The 18,397-nt window shown below is 54.5% G+C and overlaps 1 protein-coding gene across 1 annotated transcript in view; it reads left to right on the plus strand.

The window, feature by feature from the left end:
• AHDC1 (AT-hook DNA binding motif containing 1) overlaps positions 1–14,231 on the plus strand; it is a 16,330-nt gene extending 2,099 nt beyond the window's left edge. Inside the window, 2 exon segments of the mRNA XM_021713538.1 lie at positions 1–2,682; positions 13,575–14,231. The exon segment at positions 1–2,682 is cut by the window's left edge and continues 19 nt beyond it. Coding sequence (XP_021569213.1) covers positions 1–2,639 — 2,639 coding nt within the window. The 3' untranslated portion in view covers positions 2,640–2,682; positions 13,575–14,231.
• Positions 14,232–18,397: the final 4,166 nt, after the last annotated feature.

Here is an 18,397-nt window from a genome sequence, read left to right on the forward strand (position 1 = left end):
AACGGGGCCGGGGGGAGGTGGATGCTGTGACTGGAAAGCCCAAGCGCAAGAGGCGGTCCCGGAAGAATGGGACTCTGTTCCCAGAGCAGGTGCCCAGTGGCCCAGGTTTTGGGGAGGCGGGCACTGAGTGGGGCGGGGATAAGGGTGGTGGCTGGGCCCCTCACCATGGGCACCCAGGCGGGCAAGCTGGCCGAAACTGTGGGTTCCAGGGAACCGAGGCCCGGGCCTTTGCCTCTGCTGGGCTGGAGAGTGGAGTCTCGGGCCGTGGCAGCTACTATAGCACAGGTGCACCCTCAGGCCAGTCCGAGCTCAGTCAGGAGCGCCAAAACCTCTTCACCGGCTATTTTCGCTCGCTGCTCGATTCGGATGACTCCTCCGACCTCTTGGACTTTGCCCTCTCGGCCTCTCGCCCTGAGTCCCGGAAGGCATCAGGCACCTACGCGGGGCCTCCCACCAGCGCCCTGCCTGCGCAGCGGGCCCCGGCCACCTTCCCCAGCCGGGGAGCCAAGGCCAGCCCGGTGGCAGTGGGTAGCAGTGGGGCTGGGGCGGACCCGTCCTTCCAGCCTGTGCTGCCCACACGCCAGACCTTCCCGCCAGGACGGGCAGCGAGCTATGGGATAACTCCAGCCACTTCAGACTGCCGGGCGGCTGAGGCCTTCCCAAAGCTGGTTCCTCCGCCTTCAGCTGTGGCCCGCTCACCTACCACCCACCCGCCCACCAACACCTACCCCGCCCAGTATGGTGGCTATGGGGCTGGACAAAGCGTATTCGCCCCAGCTAAGCCCTTTACAGGCCAAGACTGTGCTAACAGCAAGGACTGCAGCTTCGCCTACGGTAGTGGCAGCAGCCTTCCTGCCTCGCCCAGCAGCGCCCACAGCGCCGGCTATGCTCCACCGCCTACTGGGGGCCCCTGCCTGCCACCAAGCAAGGCCTCCTTCTTCAACAGCTCTGAGGGGACCCCCTTCTCTGGTTCAGCCCCCACACCCCTGCGCTGTGACAGCCGGGCCAGCACTGTCTCGCCCGGCGGCTACATGGTGCCCAAGGGCACCACAGCCTCCGCCACCTCCGCAGCCTCTGCCGCCTCCTCCTCCTCCTCCTCCTTCCAGCCCTCGCCTGAGAACTGTCGGCAGTTTGCGGGGGCTTCTCAGTGGCCTTTCCGGCAGGGCTATGGAGGCCTGGACTGGGCCTCAGAGGCCTTTAGTCAGCTCTACAATCCCAGTTTCGACTGCCACGTCAGCGAACCCAACGTGATCCTGGACATCTCCAACTACACGCCGCAGAAGGTGAAGCAGCAGACAGCCGTGTCCGAGACCTTCTCTGAGTCGTCCTCCGACAGCACCCAGTTCAATCAGCCCGTCGGTGGCAGTGGGTTTCGGCGTGCCAACAGTGAGGCCTCGAGCAGCGAGGGCCAGTCCAGCCTATCCAGCCTGGAGAAACTGATGATGGACTGGAACGAAGCATCGTCCGCCCCTGGCTACAACTGGAACCAGAGTGTCCTCTTCCAGAGCAGCTCCAAACCAGGCCGTGGACGGCGGAAGAAGGTGGACTTGTTCGAAGCTTCACATCTAGGATTCCCGACATCTGCCTCTGCCGCTGCCTCGGGCTACCCATCCAAACGGAGCACCGGGCCCCGGCAGCCACGGGGCGGACGCGGCGGCGGGGCCTGCTCGGCCAAGAAGGAGCGGGGTGGCGCGGCAACCAAAGCCAAGTTCATCCCCAAGCCACAACCGGTCAATCCACTGTTCCAGGACAGTCCAGACCTCGGCCTGGACTACTACAGTGGGGACAGCAGCATGTCACCACTGCCCTCACAGTCAAGGGCCTTTGGCGTGGGAGAGCGAGACCCCTGTGACTTCATAGGACCCTACTCCATGAACCCCTCCACGCCTTCCGATGGCACCTTCGGCCAGGGCTTCCACTGCGACTCGCCCAGCCTGGGTGCTCCCGAGCTTGATGGCAAGCATTTCCCACCGCTGGCCCACCCACCCACGGTGTTCGATGCTGGCCTGCAAAAGGCATACTCACCCACCTGCTCGCCCACACTGGGCTTCAAGGAAGAGCTGCGGCCGCCACCCACAAAGCTGGCTGCCTGCGAACCCCTCAAGCATGGGCTCCAGGGGGCCAGCCTGGGCCATGCAGCTGCAGCTCAGGCCCACCTGAGCTGCCGGGACCTGCCGCTGGGCCAACCCCACTACGACTCCCCCAGCTGCAAGGGCACAGCATACTGGTACCCTCCAGGCTCAGCTGCCCGCAGCCCGCCCTATGAAGCCAAGGTGGGTACAGGGCTGCTGGCTGATTTCCTGGGCAGGACGGAGGCCGCGTGCCTCAGTGCCCCTCACCTGGCTAGCCCACCAGCCACACCCAAGGCCGACAAAGAGCCACTGGAGATGGCCCGGCCACCCGGCCCACCCCGTGGCCCTGCTGCAGCCGCTGCTGGCTATGGCTGCCCACTCCTTAGTGACTTGACCCTGTCCCCCGTGCCGAGGGACTCGCTGCTGCCCCTGCAGGACACTGCCTACAGGTATCCAGGCTTTATGCCGCAGGCGCATCCTGGCCTGGGTGGGGGCCCCAAGAGCGGCTTCCTGGGGCCCATGGCGGAACCTCACCCTGAGGACACATTCACCGTCACCTCCCTGTAGTGCCAACTGAAGTGCCGACTGGACCGTGAGGTTTTGTTCCTGGGTGAGTCTGGGGATGTGGGTCAGTGGGCAGAGTCTTGAGGGTTGAGGGAATGAGGACATTAGTGCCTGGGCAAGGGGACGAGGGATGGAGATGCATGGAGGCATTTGCAGGGTTTGAGGACAAGACTGAGGACCCAACAGTAGGGAGTAGGGATTCAGGATTGGATGTTGTAGACATTCTCGGGGAGGAGGTGGGGTGCTTGGGCTGGGAACCCAGCAGCGGGCTTGGGCATTCAGGGGATCCCATTAGCTGAAATGGCCAGAGAACTATAGACTGAATGGAGCTACCTGGTTTGGCTCATCAAGTACTTATTTTCCTCATTCATGCTAGGTCCTGGGCAGTGAGTATTTCCCAGGGGGTACTCTTACAAGTATGAGTGTTTGCATCACTCTGTGTGAGACACGTGATGGGATAAGCAGGCTGGAAAGTCATCCGCCCAGGGCCTATCCAGAGGACCAACCCTACTGGGTACCCTCCTTTCCCTGGGAGCTTCACTGATTCCAAGATGCAGCCTGGCAAGGGCCAGACCAAGAGTGTGGCCAGTGTGGCTTGATCACATCCTCTGCAAGGCTTTACAAAGTAGCCCAAAATGCCCTCTCTTGGCCTCCCGGGGTACCCCCAAAAGCTACTTTTCAGCATCTTTGGCCAGTGTGGTCAGGAGCATGTGGGGTAGGGATATCCAGAAGTGGAGAAGGGTGCTGGGACCCCACTGTTCCTGGAAACCTATAACCAGTGAGTCTATCCCCAGGCAGGACGTTTGACCCTAGAAAAGCCAGTCCCTTTCCTGAAGTCAAGTGCTTTTCTACAAGTTCAGTTAAATTGTGTTAGATATTTAGATACACTTCTGTCAGGTGCTATGACTGCATTAGTTAGAGTCAGTTTTGATATTCTCAAGATTTGATGTTTTTAAAAAGGAAAATAAAAGACAGAAAATGCCCCCAAAATGGTAAAAGGGAACAGACTTGAAGGAGTCATTTTCTTAAAGAACAGACTGCTCCAGAAATATAACCACAAGTGACCTCACATTTGGACAGCAGATCTGTCACAAGATCGGACCAGACATGACTGTTGATGGTGCGGTGGCTGGGGGCATATCTGAGCCCCTCACTCTTCACCTCTGCTGATACCAGAGTCTCCTGGAAGTTTCTCGTCCTGGAAAAGGAATAGCAGGGCTCCTGGAAAGCCCCATCCCATTCAAGGCCAGGGTGACTCAGGCTCCTGAAGTCATGTCAGTGGAAACTTATTACCCCCTCTCTGCCAGACCCCCGCTCCCCTGGTGCCTAAAGGTGGCAGAAGCCATCATGTGGGAGTCACAAGGCCCTTGCCCGATTGGCCAACTTGCTACTTGCCCTTGACCAAGCTTTTTCCCCTCTCTGGGCCTCTGTTTCCCCATCTGTTCAAGGAAATTGACTTCAAGAATCTCATAGGCTCTTGCAGCTCTGCATGGCATAGACAATGGACCAAACTTTTTTTTTTTTTTGGCAGCATATTTTTCTTCCTAATGAAGCCAGGCCAAGATTAAAATGGCCTCCCATTCCCCATGTGTCTCGCTGCAAGCAGCAGAGCCACAGATCTGAAGCAGGCCAGGGAGAAGCTGCTTAGGGTTTAAAATGTCAAACTCTTGATCCTTCTCACTAGAGGGGAGATGTCTCATAGATAATCCAGAAATGTGAAATAATCCAAAAACTGTTCCTCCCAGACTTTGGGTGGGAAAATGGACGGGTGTGGGGGCTGGGTGTTTGGGCAGGTCACAGCTCAGTGAAATACATAATGGAACCACCCAGTGAGGCCTGAACGCAGGAGGAACTGGGATGCCGTCCAGCCCCACATTCTGGCCCCGCTTCCCACTCAGGGCTGGGAGCTAGCAGTGCTGTCCTCAGACCAGTGCATTCAATTGTTCCAGAGACATCTGTCCAGCACCCCTGTGTGCCAGGCATTGGGGGCACCACAGTGAACACCGTGAATGAGGCACTGGTCCTCAGGGGGTTTCTAGTTTAGAGGGGAAGACAGTAAACAGAATGACACAAAAATTAGATTCTTATAGCTATGGGAAGGACTATGTGAGAAAAAGCAAGCGAGGAGCCTGTGAGAGCCTCCAGGCTGGCCAGACCTAAAAGCTGATACCTGAGGGTGAGGCAGCTTCACAGCTAGGCAGGGAGCAGGAAGAGCATGCCAAGCACAGGGAACAGTGTATAAAGCCTTGAGGCAGGAAGGGGCTCAGCTTTGAGGATCCAACGGGGAGGCAGAAAAGCTGAGTGAGACGGCAGGACCAGATCATGCAGGGCATTGGAAGGAGTTTGAACTTGACTCCCAGACAACCAGGGAACCACGGAAGAGTTCCCAGCTGGGTCATCATGGAGCAGGGCAAGCGTTGAAGTAGGGAGACCAGCTGCTGTAGTCCAGACAAGCCATGATGATGGTCCGGACCAAGGTGGCAGAGGGGCTGCCTCCCTTCCCTGTCTATGATGGCACACAAGCTGCCTCATCTGGGACAACCCTTCAGTGCCAGGGAATGAACCAAGTCATCGTGAATGAGAAAGAGCTGGGGATTTAGGGAAGCAGAGTGGTGAGAAAGACTTCACAGAAGGAGTCACACCTTCAACAGAGGGCTAAAGCAGAGAAGATGGCGATGTACTTGTTCACCAACGGGCAGTGAGCAGTTTTGGTGCCAGGCACTGGAGAAGCAGTAATTCAGCTCGGCCTCCCATCTTGAGCCTCCATTGCCTAACACTGAGGAGAAGAAAGAGACATGGGCCCTGTCCTTGAGTTCAGCATCTACCCAAGGAAGCTGAAACAAGGACACAAAGAACCTGAAAACGCCTGGTAGAAAGTGGCAGGTGCCCAAGGCAATGAGAAATAAGATGTGCACCAGGCAGCTGGGTGTTGGAGTCAGGAGTCATCCCTCTGCCCACATTTGTGCTGGGCCTTTGTGTGTCTCACTGACCCTTCACAGCAGCCTGCGAGGTAGGTGTGCCCCCTACCTCATCATAGAGTGCAACTGTGAGCCTTGCCCAGGGGATCCATAGCTAGTAAACAGTAGAGCAAAGACTGGAACCCAGTACTGCCCCTCCAGAGCCTGGGTGCTCTGCCATGCAGCTGCTTCTCGCCACCCCGTGCCCCTGACTCCCCATCTACAAAATGACGGGTTGGATGGGACAGTCCCTACACTCTTTCTAGGTTCGACATTTTAAATGGATATTGAGGTTCTGTGGAAGAAGCTGCCCTTGAGCTCAACCAAGAAGGATAGGCAAGGTTTGGACACTTGGGGCCTGAGGGAAGGGCATTCCAGGTGGTGGGAACTCTGGGCAAAGGCAGGTCACATCCCAATGTGAATTAGAAGATGAAAGCTCACAAGAGACAGTGGGAAATGTGGGACCCAGCTGGTCTGAGAGCTGTGGCTGACAGGACAGAGAAGGGAGCAGGTCAAAATAAGGGGGGCCCTGGGCCTGTGCAGACATCTTCTCTGAGCCTCTGAATGGAAAGTAGAGCCAGACAGCCCGGCTCCACATTGGGCCCCCATGGGCTAAAGATCAGCTCTATCAGACCCTGGGGACAGGGGCGGGAGAGTGGGAAGGGCCCTCAAGGTGTTCGGGAACCTCAGTCCCTCTTCCCTCCCGACTCCCTCTCAGGCCTGACCTGAGGCCAAGAGAAATGTCACAGGTCCTCCAGGGTTACACCAGCTGGGGCCTGACCAGAGCAGGAACCAGTTTCCAAGGCCACCATCCCGACAGGGTCAGCAGGCATGCCTGGGCCAGGCCCCGGCTGCTCTGGGCTTTGTCTCTTCGTGTCTTGAAACCTCAAGAGGTCACTTGATCATGCCTCTGGCTCTAAGCAGGAGGCCTCACGGCAGGGCTCAACCAGTCCTGCCCTATCTCTTCTGGGTACAAATTCTTCCCCCCAGTCTGAGGCCATCCTCCCTCTGATCCTGTCTCTTGCCTCTCCTGCAGCCATGGTTAGACCAACCCTTCTTGTTCTGAGCCCTCATTTCCTGGACATAAAACCTCTTCGTGAACACGTACTTCCAGTTCCTCCTCTTCCATCTTCCCACATCCCAGGGCAGGCCCCAGAACTGGAGGGTAATGCCTGGGAACCTGCCTGGACACAGACAGGCCTCTACACACAACCCAGCTCCATCCCTCACCAACTAGGTGACCTGATAAGTCATATCACCTCTCCGTTTCTTGTCAGAATTAAATGAGATTATTCGTGAAGCCCTTGTACATGGTGAGCACGTAGTCAGTGGTTGGTGTTGGGTGGGTGCCCCACAGACTGAAATCTGGGGCCTCTGAGCCAGTCTGTGGGTCATACACCTCTGACCCTTGCCTCAGGTACCTTTGATCAGGACCGCAAAGCCAACCTTCCCTCACCTATGTCCCTGCTTCCCTCCTAGGAGGAATCTGGTTTTCTAGTGTGGGTTTGAGGCCTTAGAGGGAGACTTGAAGTATCAGCTAGTTCTTTGCCTAAGCAATTGGGCCAAGTCCTCTCTAGGGGGGCGCAAGGACAAAACAAGTCATAGGCCCCATCCCAAGGGACCTGAGGCCTGAAGAACAACAGGACCCAGCCTCAGAAATGGCAGGTAACGGCCGGGCTCAGTGGCTCAGCCTATAATCCCGTGCTTTGGGAGGCATAGGGGAGTGGATTGCCTGAGCCCGTGGGTTCGAGACCCGCCTGGGCAACTTGGCGAGACCTCATCTCTACAATAAATCAAAAATTAGCCGGGTGTGGTAGCACGCACTTGTAGTTCCGGCTACTTGGAAGGTTGAGGCGGAAGGATCGCTGGAGCCCAGCAGGTCGAGGCTGCGGTGGCCGGGAGCGGCCATTGCACTCCAATCTGGGCGACAGAGTGAGACTCCAACTCAAAAAAAAAAAAAAGAAATGGCAGGGAACCCTGTCCACACAGTTATCCATACCCATCGTCTCCTCCACTGCAAATCTGACAAATATTTTCTTGTAACTGTAACATGTCATGCTTTAACCCTGGCAGATGTGCCGTCTTTGTCAGCATAACCTTTACTACCTTAGTGCCCTGTGTTTGTGCTGGAGGGCCGGGGTAAGTTGCTTAATTCTATGTTCAACACACATGAATTAACAACCTGCTCGGGCCAGGCATTGCATCTGGTGTTGAGGGTGCCACAGAACAAGACTGGTAGTGTCCTGCCCTTGTGGGGCTTGCAGCCTATAAACAGCCAAGCTCGGTGGCTCAACCTGTAATCCCAGTGCTTGGGGAGGCTGAGGTGAGTGGATTGCCTGAGCCCATGGGTTTGAGACCTGCCTGGGCAACTTGGGGAGACCTCAACTCTACAATAAATCAAAAATTAGCCGGGCGTGGTAACGCACGCCTGTAGTTCCAGCTACTTGGAAGGCTGAGGCGGAAGGATCGCCGGAGCCCAGCAGGTCGAGGCTGCGGTGGCCGGGAGCGGCCACTGCACTCCAGTCTGGGCGCAGAGTGAGACTCCAACTCAAAAAAACAAAAACAAAACCCTCTACATGGGCCTCACTCTTCAGAGGCTGAGACACAACCACAGACAGGAATGATCAGGGACCACCCTCTTGAACCATGTGAGCAGGGCAGGTAGCAAGAGCTTGCTAGAAGCAGGAAATGGGTCTTGACAAATTAGAGACTTCAGAGACTATAACCAAGTCACCTAGGTCCCTGGCCCAACCCCCCCACCCCACCCGAGGCCATTCTCCCCATTATGGCTACCAAAGTACTTGTTTTTCAGCATTCGTAGATGCGGTGTGTCTGGAGCCCCTAAAATATTTATTGAATGAATTGATTAAAGCACATCTGCTCCTGTGACTCCATTGCTTAACACCTTTTGATTTCCTCCTCCCCTCTCCAGCCTGCTTGCCTGCAGAATAAAGGCCCCAACTTCCCAGCATGGTATTCAAGGTATTCGAGGCTTCTGTCCTGGCATCCAGCCTTTTTCAGCTCTGACCTCCCTCACACGCTCCAGTGCCCTCCCTTACCAGCCCCAAGAATGTGTCGAATCAGGAGGGAGCTTTTGGAGGGTCTCTTCCCTGAATGTGCCGTGTGCTTTTGCTGTTCCCTGGCCTGGGTGGCCCTTTCCTACCCACTGTGGTCTCCCACCTGTCAGTTCCTATCTTTCACTCAGGTATCACCTCTTCCAAGAAGCGTTCCAGGATCCTCCCCAGGCCCAATTAATCTCTAGCCCTTTATGCATCCATGACAGCCCTTGCTGGGAATGTCCTCCTCACCATGCCATCGCCTCCTTTAGGCCAGTTACTCATCTCTGAGCACCGTCCTCCCCTCCTCCACCCCAGTCCCAGTATCTCATCATGCTTGGGACATTTCAGTCTTTTTTTGGTTTTGTTTTAACTTGAATCAAAGAAAAACGTATAAAAGAGGGAGAATTGTAAGAGGAAAGATTAAGCACTGGGAATGGGAATGGGTGTGGGACAGTTTTACCCCTGTCATCAGGAAATGCTCCTAAAAGTGGGGCAGGGATAGGGTGTATAAATAAACTGATTCAAACTCTCAGGGCTAACTGGGCTTGTGGAGTTCTCCAAGTACAATCCCTCCCAGTTTACAGAGAGGGAAAGGGACTTGTGAGGACTCAGGGCCACCCAGCCATTGAGGCATAGAGTGGCAGAGCCAGAAAGGGCCCTTGGGGATCGCCTCGTACCACGGTTCTTGCTCTTTCCTCAGCCTCCACTTCAGTTGTATGTCTGACCCATGCTCATCATCATGTATGTCTTTACATATGGCATCTCCAGCCAGAGGGTGGAGGGGAGAGTGTGTGTGTGTGTGTGTGAGAGAGAGAGAGAGAGAGAGAGACAGACAGAGGGCACAGCGAGAGAGAGAGAGAGAGAGAGAGAGAGAGAGACAGACAGAGGGCACAGCGCTAGCATCCTCCCAGAACAGGTAAGAAATGTAAGCTCTTAGAGGTAGGAGACACCCACAAGGTCATATGAGGGTGACCATGGATGGGAACCCCATTTGGTCCTACTGCCCAGCAGTGGGGGAGGCAAGGGAAGAACCCCAAGGAGGGAGTGAACGGCAGAGCTAGAGTTTCAGGAGCACCTCTGGTCAGTAGCGGACATAGATTTTGCTCTGGAATGGGGAGAGAGCCACACACATCCACCTATCACCTCCCCATCCTCACCTGGGAACCTCATCCATACTGTGGTGACGTCCAGGCCCGCTCTACCTTATGGTATTACTGTATATCAGATGTGGTCTGAGCCCCCAGGAAGCAGCATCCTCTCCACGTGCAGGTGACTCCGATGTGACTTCCTGAAAATGGTAGAGGGCTGGATCAGCCTTTGGGCAGCTGTGATCTGCCTTGACCCCTTGTCTTTGGGGCATCGTCTCAGTGCCTGAAGATCTCTCCCATCACCTGTTCAACTCCCTTATTTCACAGAATAGAAAATGAAGCCCAGCCGGGCTCGGTGGCTCAGCCTGTAATCCCGTGCCTTTGGGAGGCTGAGGTGAGCGGATTGCCTGAGCCCGCGGGTTCGAGACCCGCCTGAGCAGCGAGGCCTCACCTCTACAATAAATCAAAAAATCAGCTGGGCGTGGTAGCGCGCGCCTGTAGTTCCGGCTACTCGGAAGGTTGAGGCAGCAGGATCGCCGGAGCCCAGCAGGTCAGGGCTGCGGTGGCCGGGAGCGGCCACTGCACTCCAGTCTGGGCGACAGAATGAGACGCCAACTCAAAAAAAAAAAAAAGAAAATGAAGCCCAGAGAGGGAAAGGACTTTCTCTAGGTCACACAGCAAATCAGTCTCAAATTCTCATGCACTCCAATTTGCCTTTTGCTCTACTGCCTTGTTTGACATTGAGATCCTCTTCTAGAGGGCAGAAGAGCAGAGACTGGCGAGTGGAGATTAGACCTTAACTCATGCCCTGGCAGCTGTGGGTGTGAATACATGTTTGTTCGTTACTTAAGTGGAGGGACAAATGCGTGCTCCTTTTCGGGGAGAGCAGCTCTCTCTGGACAATCTGATTTATATGTGACCTGCAGCACTTTGAATCTATGCTCAGCTACCCTCGGTGCTGCCAATGCCAGCCCCCTGACAGGCAGAGACCACTTAATGCCCTGGCACCTCAGATGGTAAAACCGCTGGAGCGTGAGGACTCTGGAATGTGGCTCTGCAGTTATGCACCATGGAGGCTCTAAAAGGTGAAGTCTTATGAACAGTGCTTGCGTCCCGGGGGCCAGGTCCATGCTGACACTGGGGGTGCAGCAGCACCATATGCAGGTCCCGCCCAGGGTGCTCTAAGGAGGCAGCCTGGAGGTGTGCCAGGCTTGAGCTGAATGTTGACATGCTGACCAGACTCAGCTCAGCCACGGTGCATCATTCACCAGCACGTTCTTGACCCCAGCATGTGCCGGGCCCTGTGCTGGGCAGTGAGTTGAAGAGCCACAGTCCCTCCTGCCAGGCCTGGGTCCCATGCCCCCCAGAACGTCCCTTGGCACGGCCTCCCATCTCCCTGCACTGTAATTGCCAGGTTGGGGTCTGCTTTGCTTCCACCTCTGCTTTGTGAGCTTCTCAAGGACAGGGACCAGGTCTGTTTTTGTCTCTGCTTTGTCCCGAATGCCCAGCACTGGGCTGCCTGACACTCTCGTATTTGGTTCTGTTTTGTGGAGAGTTGACCCTAGTGGGGTCAAGGCTCCAGATAGCCACAGCGTTCTGCAGTCCCACCAACCAAGAACCCCTGGGCTTTGATGCCCTCCCCCTCTCCCTTCCATCCCCCAGATCCTGCCAGAGTCAGGCTGGCCAAGTCCTGAAGGCTGGGAAGGCGGTGGGAGGAGGAAGGTGAGCCATGATGGGCGGCTTAGCAGAGGGTGAGAAAGCCTCCTGCCGCCTGGCCGCAGGCTCCACGGGAATGATTCTGGCAGGAGCCGCCTGCTGGGCTGAGATCACCATGGAGACCTGGCTTGGAGAGGGTCACTGGCAGTGGCTAAGGGCTGGGGGGGCAGCAGGGATTTGTGCAGAGTCTCCCAGCCTGCCCCGGGGCCCTTGGAGGGAGCAGGGGGGCTGGGGTTCGGCACTATCAGCTTGCCAAGAGGTTTGGAGCAGCTCATCCTAAATCTCCCCTTGTCCCCCCAGCACACTATACCTGTCACTCCAACAGAGGTTCTTTAGCTTGGCAACCGTTTTTCAACTGCAATAAGGCTGTCCTCTGGATGGATGCTCCCAGCCCTCCAGCTCAACCAGTCACCCCAGATTTAATAGTCCTGCCCTCAGTGGACACCCCTACTGTTTCTGCAGCCAAACTGTTTACCACCTAACAATGGAGGACTGGCATTTATCCCAACAGCACCCTCTGCCCCGAGAGCTGCTTTCCTGCCTAGCACCCCAACTGTAATACAGCTGCCACCCTCCCAGGCACTCCACTTACCCCTACAGCTAATACTCCGTCCTCCCCATGACTGTGGGAGACCTGACAGCCTGATGCAGATGCGGCTCTGACGCTCCCTTTCAGGCCTCTGCTTGCCACTCGGTCTGATGTACCAGGGCAAAGTGCTGTCCCTGCCTCTGCAGGAGCCCACCTGGTTCCTCTGGCCCTTGGGGGAGTCCTGGCAAGTCCAGCCTCAGGACAAAAGTCCCTGGGGCTGACTGCCCAGCAGACAGCAGCCGAGGCTGAGCAGAATTTAAATGTGACCCTGTTGGAAGGGGAAGCCAAGAAAGTGTAAGGGAGGAGAGCCTTTCTGTCGCCGCCGGTTCAGCCGGTGTGGGGGAGGATGAATGGGTGTGCTGAGGAGTTGCAGGAGGCAGTTTTAGCACGCTCACCCCTCCCCTTAATTCTGGTGGAAATGGTCACACAATCAGGGTGGGAGATGTGAATCTCAGGGCTCTGAGAGGACAGAACTCCAGAAGGAGCAGGCTTGTGACTAGAGGTCTTGGAAGTGACCAAGCCCGGGCCTGTCCTGGGCACCTTGCTTGCCCCAGCACAGCGGAGAACGCAGGGGTTCTAGGCAAGCTGGGGGCCTGGCTAGGGAAGTTGGGTCCCCAGGGCTCCACACACATAATTAGGACTGTCTAGGAAAGGGGGGTACTTCACCTAACTCAAGCGTCTGGCAGCTGTAGGGCCTGGGGACTTGGGAGTCTCTGAGCTTCAGGAAGGCAAGGTTCAGCCTAACACAGATGGCATTCTGTTGGGCAATTTCTCTGTTCCTTCATTCAGACAGACTTCCTTGTCACCTCGCCTTTCTAAGGAACAGAATGGTCTTGGTGGGGGCTGGGAAGAGGGTTGCATTTAGAAGAAATGAAAGCAGTGGTTCACACCTGTGCTGTGCCACGGCCTTGTCTTCCCATTGTGTCACTCCTCAGGACAGCCTGGGCTAGAGGAATTACTAAACTCATTGTGGCATGAAGAAACAGGTTTGGAGAGCCAAACTGGCCCCAGGAAAATAATAGTGAATAGTAATTAGTATAGTTTATCATGCACTTGTGGACCAGGTTTCATCTGCCTTGAACTTCTGAATCCTCCCAGCAATCCTATGGGGTAGTTCTGTTATCCCGTTTTTACAGATGAGTAAACTGAGGCTCACAGACGTTCAACAACTTGTCCAAGGCTATAGAGCTATTAAATGATGGTGCTGCTATTTGAATTCTGCTGTGTCTGACACCAGAGTCCAGGCTCTTAAACAATTCCACTGCCTGGACCCCGACTCCTCACCCAACACCTCCTTTGTCTCTTGGTTTGGGGCTTGGGGGTGCCTATTTTTTCGATGGGGAAACTCAGCTCAGAGAGGGCCAGAAGCAGTCCCTAAGTCTAAGTCTTCTGAGGAAGGAACAATGCAGTTAATGTCTCCCAGAATCCTGGTAGCAACTGGTGGGGATCTTCCTCTTTGGCTCCCTGATCTCAGAGCCTGGTCTGTCCCTGCCACTGACTTCTACATTTTCTCTTGTGTTTCTTTACAGCTTTCAGAAAACCAACGCCAAGACCCCTCCCAGCATCCACATCGCCCTCTGGCAGGAGCGCCTGCCCATCTGCCTCCCACCCTGCCCTACCTGCACCCCCTGCAGCCCCATCTCCCCCCACCCCTCCCCGCCCATCTCCTCCACGCAGAAGCCGAAGGTGAGCCCTTTCTGCACAAAACCAGCAATTGTAAATACTTTTTAAAAATGTATAAAACTTAAAAACAAAACACAGTTTTAGAAAAAGACAAAAAAAAAAAGAGCGAGAGAGCGAGCGTGTGCAAGAGGTTGCGAGCGGGGCCCCGAGGTGTCCAGAGCCCCTGCAAGTATGCACTGAGAAATTTATCTACAGGTCGTTTGACAAAAATGAACAATATCCTATTTATTGTATATACTGTTTTATTATAAATCGTGGATTGTATATTGCATTCTGTAAACCTGCTGTGGTCCCGTGGTGTGCAAATTCGCATGGTGGGGGGGAGGGAGAAGAACCTCTTGCGGGAGCTTTTTTTTTTTTCTTTCTTATTTTTCACTCTTTTGGGTTTTCTCTTCTGTTGTTGTTGTTGTTGTTTTCTGTTGGCAGGACACACCCAAAGATCCAAGTTTGTATTAAAAAGAAATGAAAAAAAGCAAAAAAAAACAAAAACAAAAAAAAACCAACCTTGTGTCTTGTGAGTGAGGGTGGAGGGAATGGAAGGGACATGCTGGGTTCTGTCCCCAGCCACTGGCTCCCCAGAGGAGCTGAAATACATAATGTGTTCCTCCTGCTAAGTTCTCCCTTCTGCCTGAGATCTGGGTCACCTTTGCATCTGGGCGCCCCCCCATTCCACCTCAGGCCTGGATCTCCCCTGCCTATGGGACCCCCTAGTACACCCCAGGCCCTGGGCCTCCCTGCCTCTGAGCTCCCCAGTCTGCTCTCTTGGACCTTCATTTTGCCCCAGGTCCTAGGTCTGGGACCCTGTATTTCATCCCAAGTCCCAGGAGTCCCAAGATCCTGGGTTTCCTCTCCCTCAGAAACTCCTGTTATGGGCCAGGTCTTGGGGCTCCTGCTTCTGGACTCCCTCGTTCCATCTCAGGCCCCAGGTCTCTGCCTCTAGTCCCTTTATTTGTCCTGTCTCCCTAGCCTTTGGGAGACACCTCTCTCCATGCTAAGCCTAAGAACCCTTGGGGGAGCCCCTTTCTCACTAGGACTATAGTGTCCCGTGTGTGTATCTCCCATCCTCCCCAGGTCCTGAGTCTTCTCTGCCTCCAGGCCCCCCATTTGACCCCAACACACCCACAACTGCTTATACAGAACCCAGGGTATGACCCGGCCACTCACCCCAGTGTTTCTCTGCCTTCTCCTTTCTTTCTACCCTGAATCCCAAATGCTGGGTCTGTGCTTCCTCCCAGCTTTAATAGACTTTGAAAACTGGGCGACAGTGAGACTCCAACTCAAAAAAAAAAGAAAACATAAAGCTCAGCCAGGCACAGTGGCGCACACCTGTAATCCTAGCATTTGGGGAGGCAGGGGCAAGAGAATTGTCTGAGCCCACAGGTTTGAGACCAGCCAGGGCAACTTGGCGAAAGCTCGTCTCTACAATAAATTAAAAAATAAGCTGGGCATGGTGGCACATGCTTATAGTTCCAATTATTTGGAAGGCTGAAGCAGAAGGATCGCCTGAGCCCAGCAGATCGATGTTTCGGTTTCCGTCAGCATGCCACTGCACTCCAGCCTGGGCAACAGAGTGAGACTTTGATTCAAAAAAACAAAAACAAAAACATAAGTTCCCAGTCCTGTTGGCCTCATTTTGGGAGGCCCAGAAGAGTTGAGCTGTTTCCTACTCCCTGACTTTGGGAGTTTATAGCTGCCTTCACCCAAATAAGGCCCTCTTTGGCATCCCTGGTCTTTAGGAGGCAGTTTCCAATAGACCCATTTTACGGTAAAGCTCTGCTGGGTGTGGCTTCTCTGTATCCCTCCTCCGTGGAGCTCATGGAGACACCAAGGGATGACTCCACATGGCCTGCCCTCCCTGACCAACCAGCTGGCCTTGACCTCGTGAGAGTCACAGGAACCGTTGATCAGAGGGGGAAACACACCCCCACCTTCTAGGCCATCCTGTCTGGAAGAAGGGGCAGGGCGACTCAATTCACACCTCCTAAAATGGTAGCCTCTGCGCCGGATATAAAGGCTCATCATCCACCAAGCCCCTCCCTGTATCCCCAAGACTCAGAGGTGAAGACGTTATCCTTCCCTTCCTGTCTGCTGAGGGAGAAGACATCAACACTCCACTCAAGCTGCTGGTCCAGCATGTCGCTGGGAGTGAGAGTAAGAAGCAGTAAGACCCCTTGGGGGTCGGGGGAGGGGGCTTCCCAGAGGAGAGAGCTTTTACAGAGCCAGGGCTAGGGTGCTAAGCAGGGAAATGAGGGCGTTTCGGGAGAAGAAGGCACATGCAAGGGCCCAGAGGTGAGAGAGGGTGTCAGGAGACAGGAGCCATACACAGTGCGGCTGTGTTTGGCAGACACTGGTTAGAGAAGGGAGAGGGCTTTGGCAAGGTCACTCTAGGACAGGGTGGAGACCAGTTGGAGGGGGTGGGTGGCATCAGAGAAACCAATGGGTGAGGCTGGAATAGGCCAACCCAAGAGAACCCTGTGTTCAGACCCAAGAATCGCCTGCAGGGAGAAAATGAGTGTGTTCAGCGGCTGCTGAGGAAGCAGAAGAGACGGGGTGGCTGTGCAGGTGGGAAAGGCTGGGTCGAGTTGGCTTCAAGGGAATCAGGGTGGGGTCTGAGTCTGGCTGAGGGTTCATAGGAGGTTTCCGGGAGGGGATAGGGCAGTGGGGGCATGATTCAGTGAAACGGGTTGGGGCTCAACATGAGAGGGGTCTTGGGGGGGATAAGGAAGGGCTGTGAAGGGCTATAGGTCCAGGGGCTCCAGAATTAGGGTGGGGAAGGGAGACCCAGGAAGGAAATGGGAGTTCAGAGAGATATTATAGCAGGCTCCTTAACATGAAGGAAGAATGAGGATTCACTGGAAGGGAGAAGCACGGGGAGAAGGACCCAGAGAAGACGGGAGGGAGGCCGGGTGCTAACAGAGCTCAGTAAGCGGTGAGGAATAGGACAGCCAGGCAGGGAGGGCTCTCAGTCTGCTGCTTAGGAAAGGACCAGGAGGGCCAGACTCGGGAGATCTGCCGGGACCTTTGGGATGGAAGGTTCTCCGCGCCCTTAGGCCCTGGAGCCTGAGGAGAGGACAGCAGAGACCCTGCCCAGGTGTACGGAGCAGGGTTGGAGGTCACCTTGTTTTGATCTTTTCTTTTCAGAGGTTGGTGCCCTACAGCCAGAGTGCCATGCCTCCTGCCAGAATGTGTCAAGGCAACATGGCTCCCAGATACTTGGATTTTGCCACCATTTACTAAGCACTTTTCTGAGGTGTTTGTTCTTCAAAACAAACCTTGAGGTAGAGAGAGGTACTCACTTCCTGTACATATGAGAAGACAGATTCACAGACACGGAGTAAATGAATTGTCCAAGATCACATGGGAAGTGGCAGAAGTAGGTTGGCCCAGACCCAAACCATGCTTTTTCATAACAGTCTTAAAGGGGAAAAAATCTGCTTATAAAAATCCAAAAAGTAATCCCAGCACTCTGGGAGGCCAAGGCGGGAGGAATGCTTGAGGCCAGGATTTCAAGACAAGCATAGGCAACATAGCAAGACCTCGCCTCTACAAAACAACGAAAAACTTAGCCAGGCATGGTGGTGTCTGCCTGTAGTTCCAGCTACTTGGGAGGCTGAAGTGGAAGGTTCGCCTGAGCCCAGGAGGTTGAGGCTGCAGTGAGCTGTGATTGTGCCACTGTACCTGTGCCTGAGTGAGAGAGACCACAACTAAAAAAAGAAAACAAAAATTGTTTGAGACCAGCCTGGGCAACATAGGCCCTGTCCCTATTTTAAAAAAATAAATTAGCAGGGGCTGGTGGTGCACCCCTGCAGTCCAAGCTACTCTAGAGGATTGAGCCCAGGAGTTTGAGGCTGCCATGAACTATGTTTGCGCCACTGCACTCTGGCCTAGGCAACACAGTGAAACACTCTCTCTTAAAAAATAACTGGTCGGGCACGGTGGCTCAGCCTGTAATCCCAGCACTTTGGGAGGCTGAGGCGAGAGGATTGCCTGAGCCCAGGGGTTCGAGACCAGCCTGTGGGCGACTTGGTGAGACCTTGTCTCTACAGCAAATCACAAAAACTAGCCGGGCATTGTGGCATGCAGCTGTAGTTCCAGCTTCTTGGAAGGCTGAGGCAGAAGGATTGTCTAAGCCCAGCAGGTCGAGGCTGCAATAGCAGTGAGTGTGCCGCTGCACTCCAGCCTGGGCGACAAAAATGAGACTCCAACTCAATAATAATAATCCATTCTATAATAAAAACTTTTAATGATAGAAATAATAGCAAAATATTATTTACCACTCGCTATATACCACAGTTGCTGTTCTAAACACTTTTCATATATATTAGCGCGTCCAGTCTCCACAACAGTCTTATGAGGCTTAATTGTAATGATTATTATTCCCATTTTACAGACAGGAAAGTCAAGTGCAGAGAGGTAATTTACAAAGACCACTCAGTGAGTAAGCTCAAACCAGAAGTTACTCACTGAGTAAGTGGTGACACCAGAGTTCAAGCCGGGCAATTCAGTTCCAGAGTCTGTGCTTCACTGGATTGTTAAAAGTGAAACCCTCAGCCAGGAGCAGTGGCTCCCAACACTGGAGAAAGAAGCAAGAGGATTGCCTGAGTCCACGGGTTTGAGATCAGCCTGGGCAACATGGCAAGACCTCATCTCTACAATAAATCAAAAAATT

This window comes from Carlito syrichta, unplaced genomic scaffold, assembly GCF_000164805.1.
Source record: "Carlito syrichta isolate Samal-C Ts95f unplaced genomic scaffold, Tarsius_syrichta-2.0.1 Scaffold304598, whole genome shotgun sequence".
In the NCBI taxonomy this organism is placed as follows: Eukaryota; Metazoa; Chordata; class Mammalia; order Primates; family Tarsiidae; genus Carlito; species Carlito syrichta.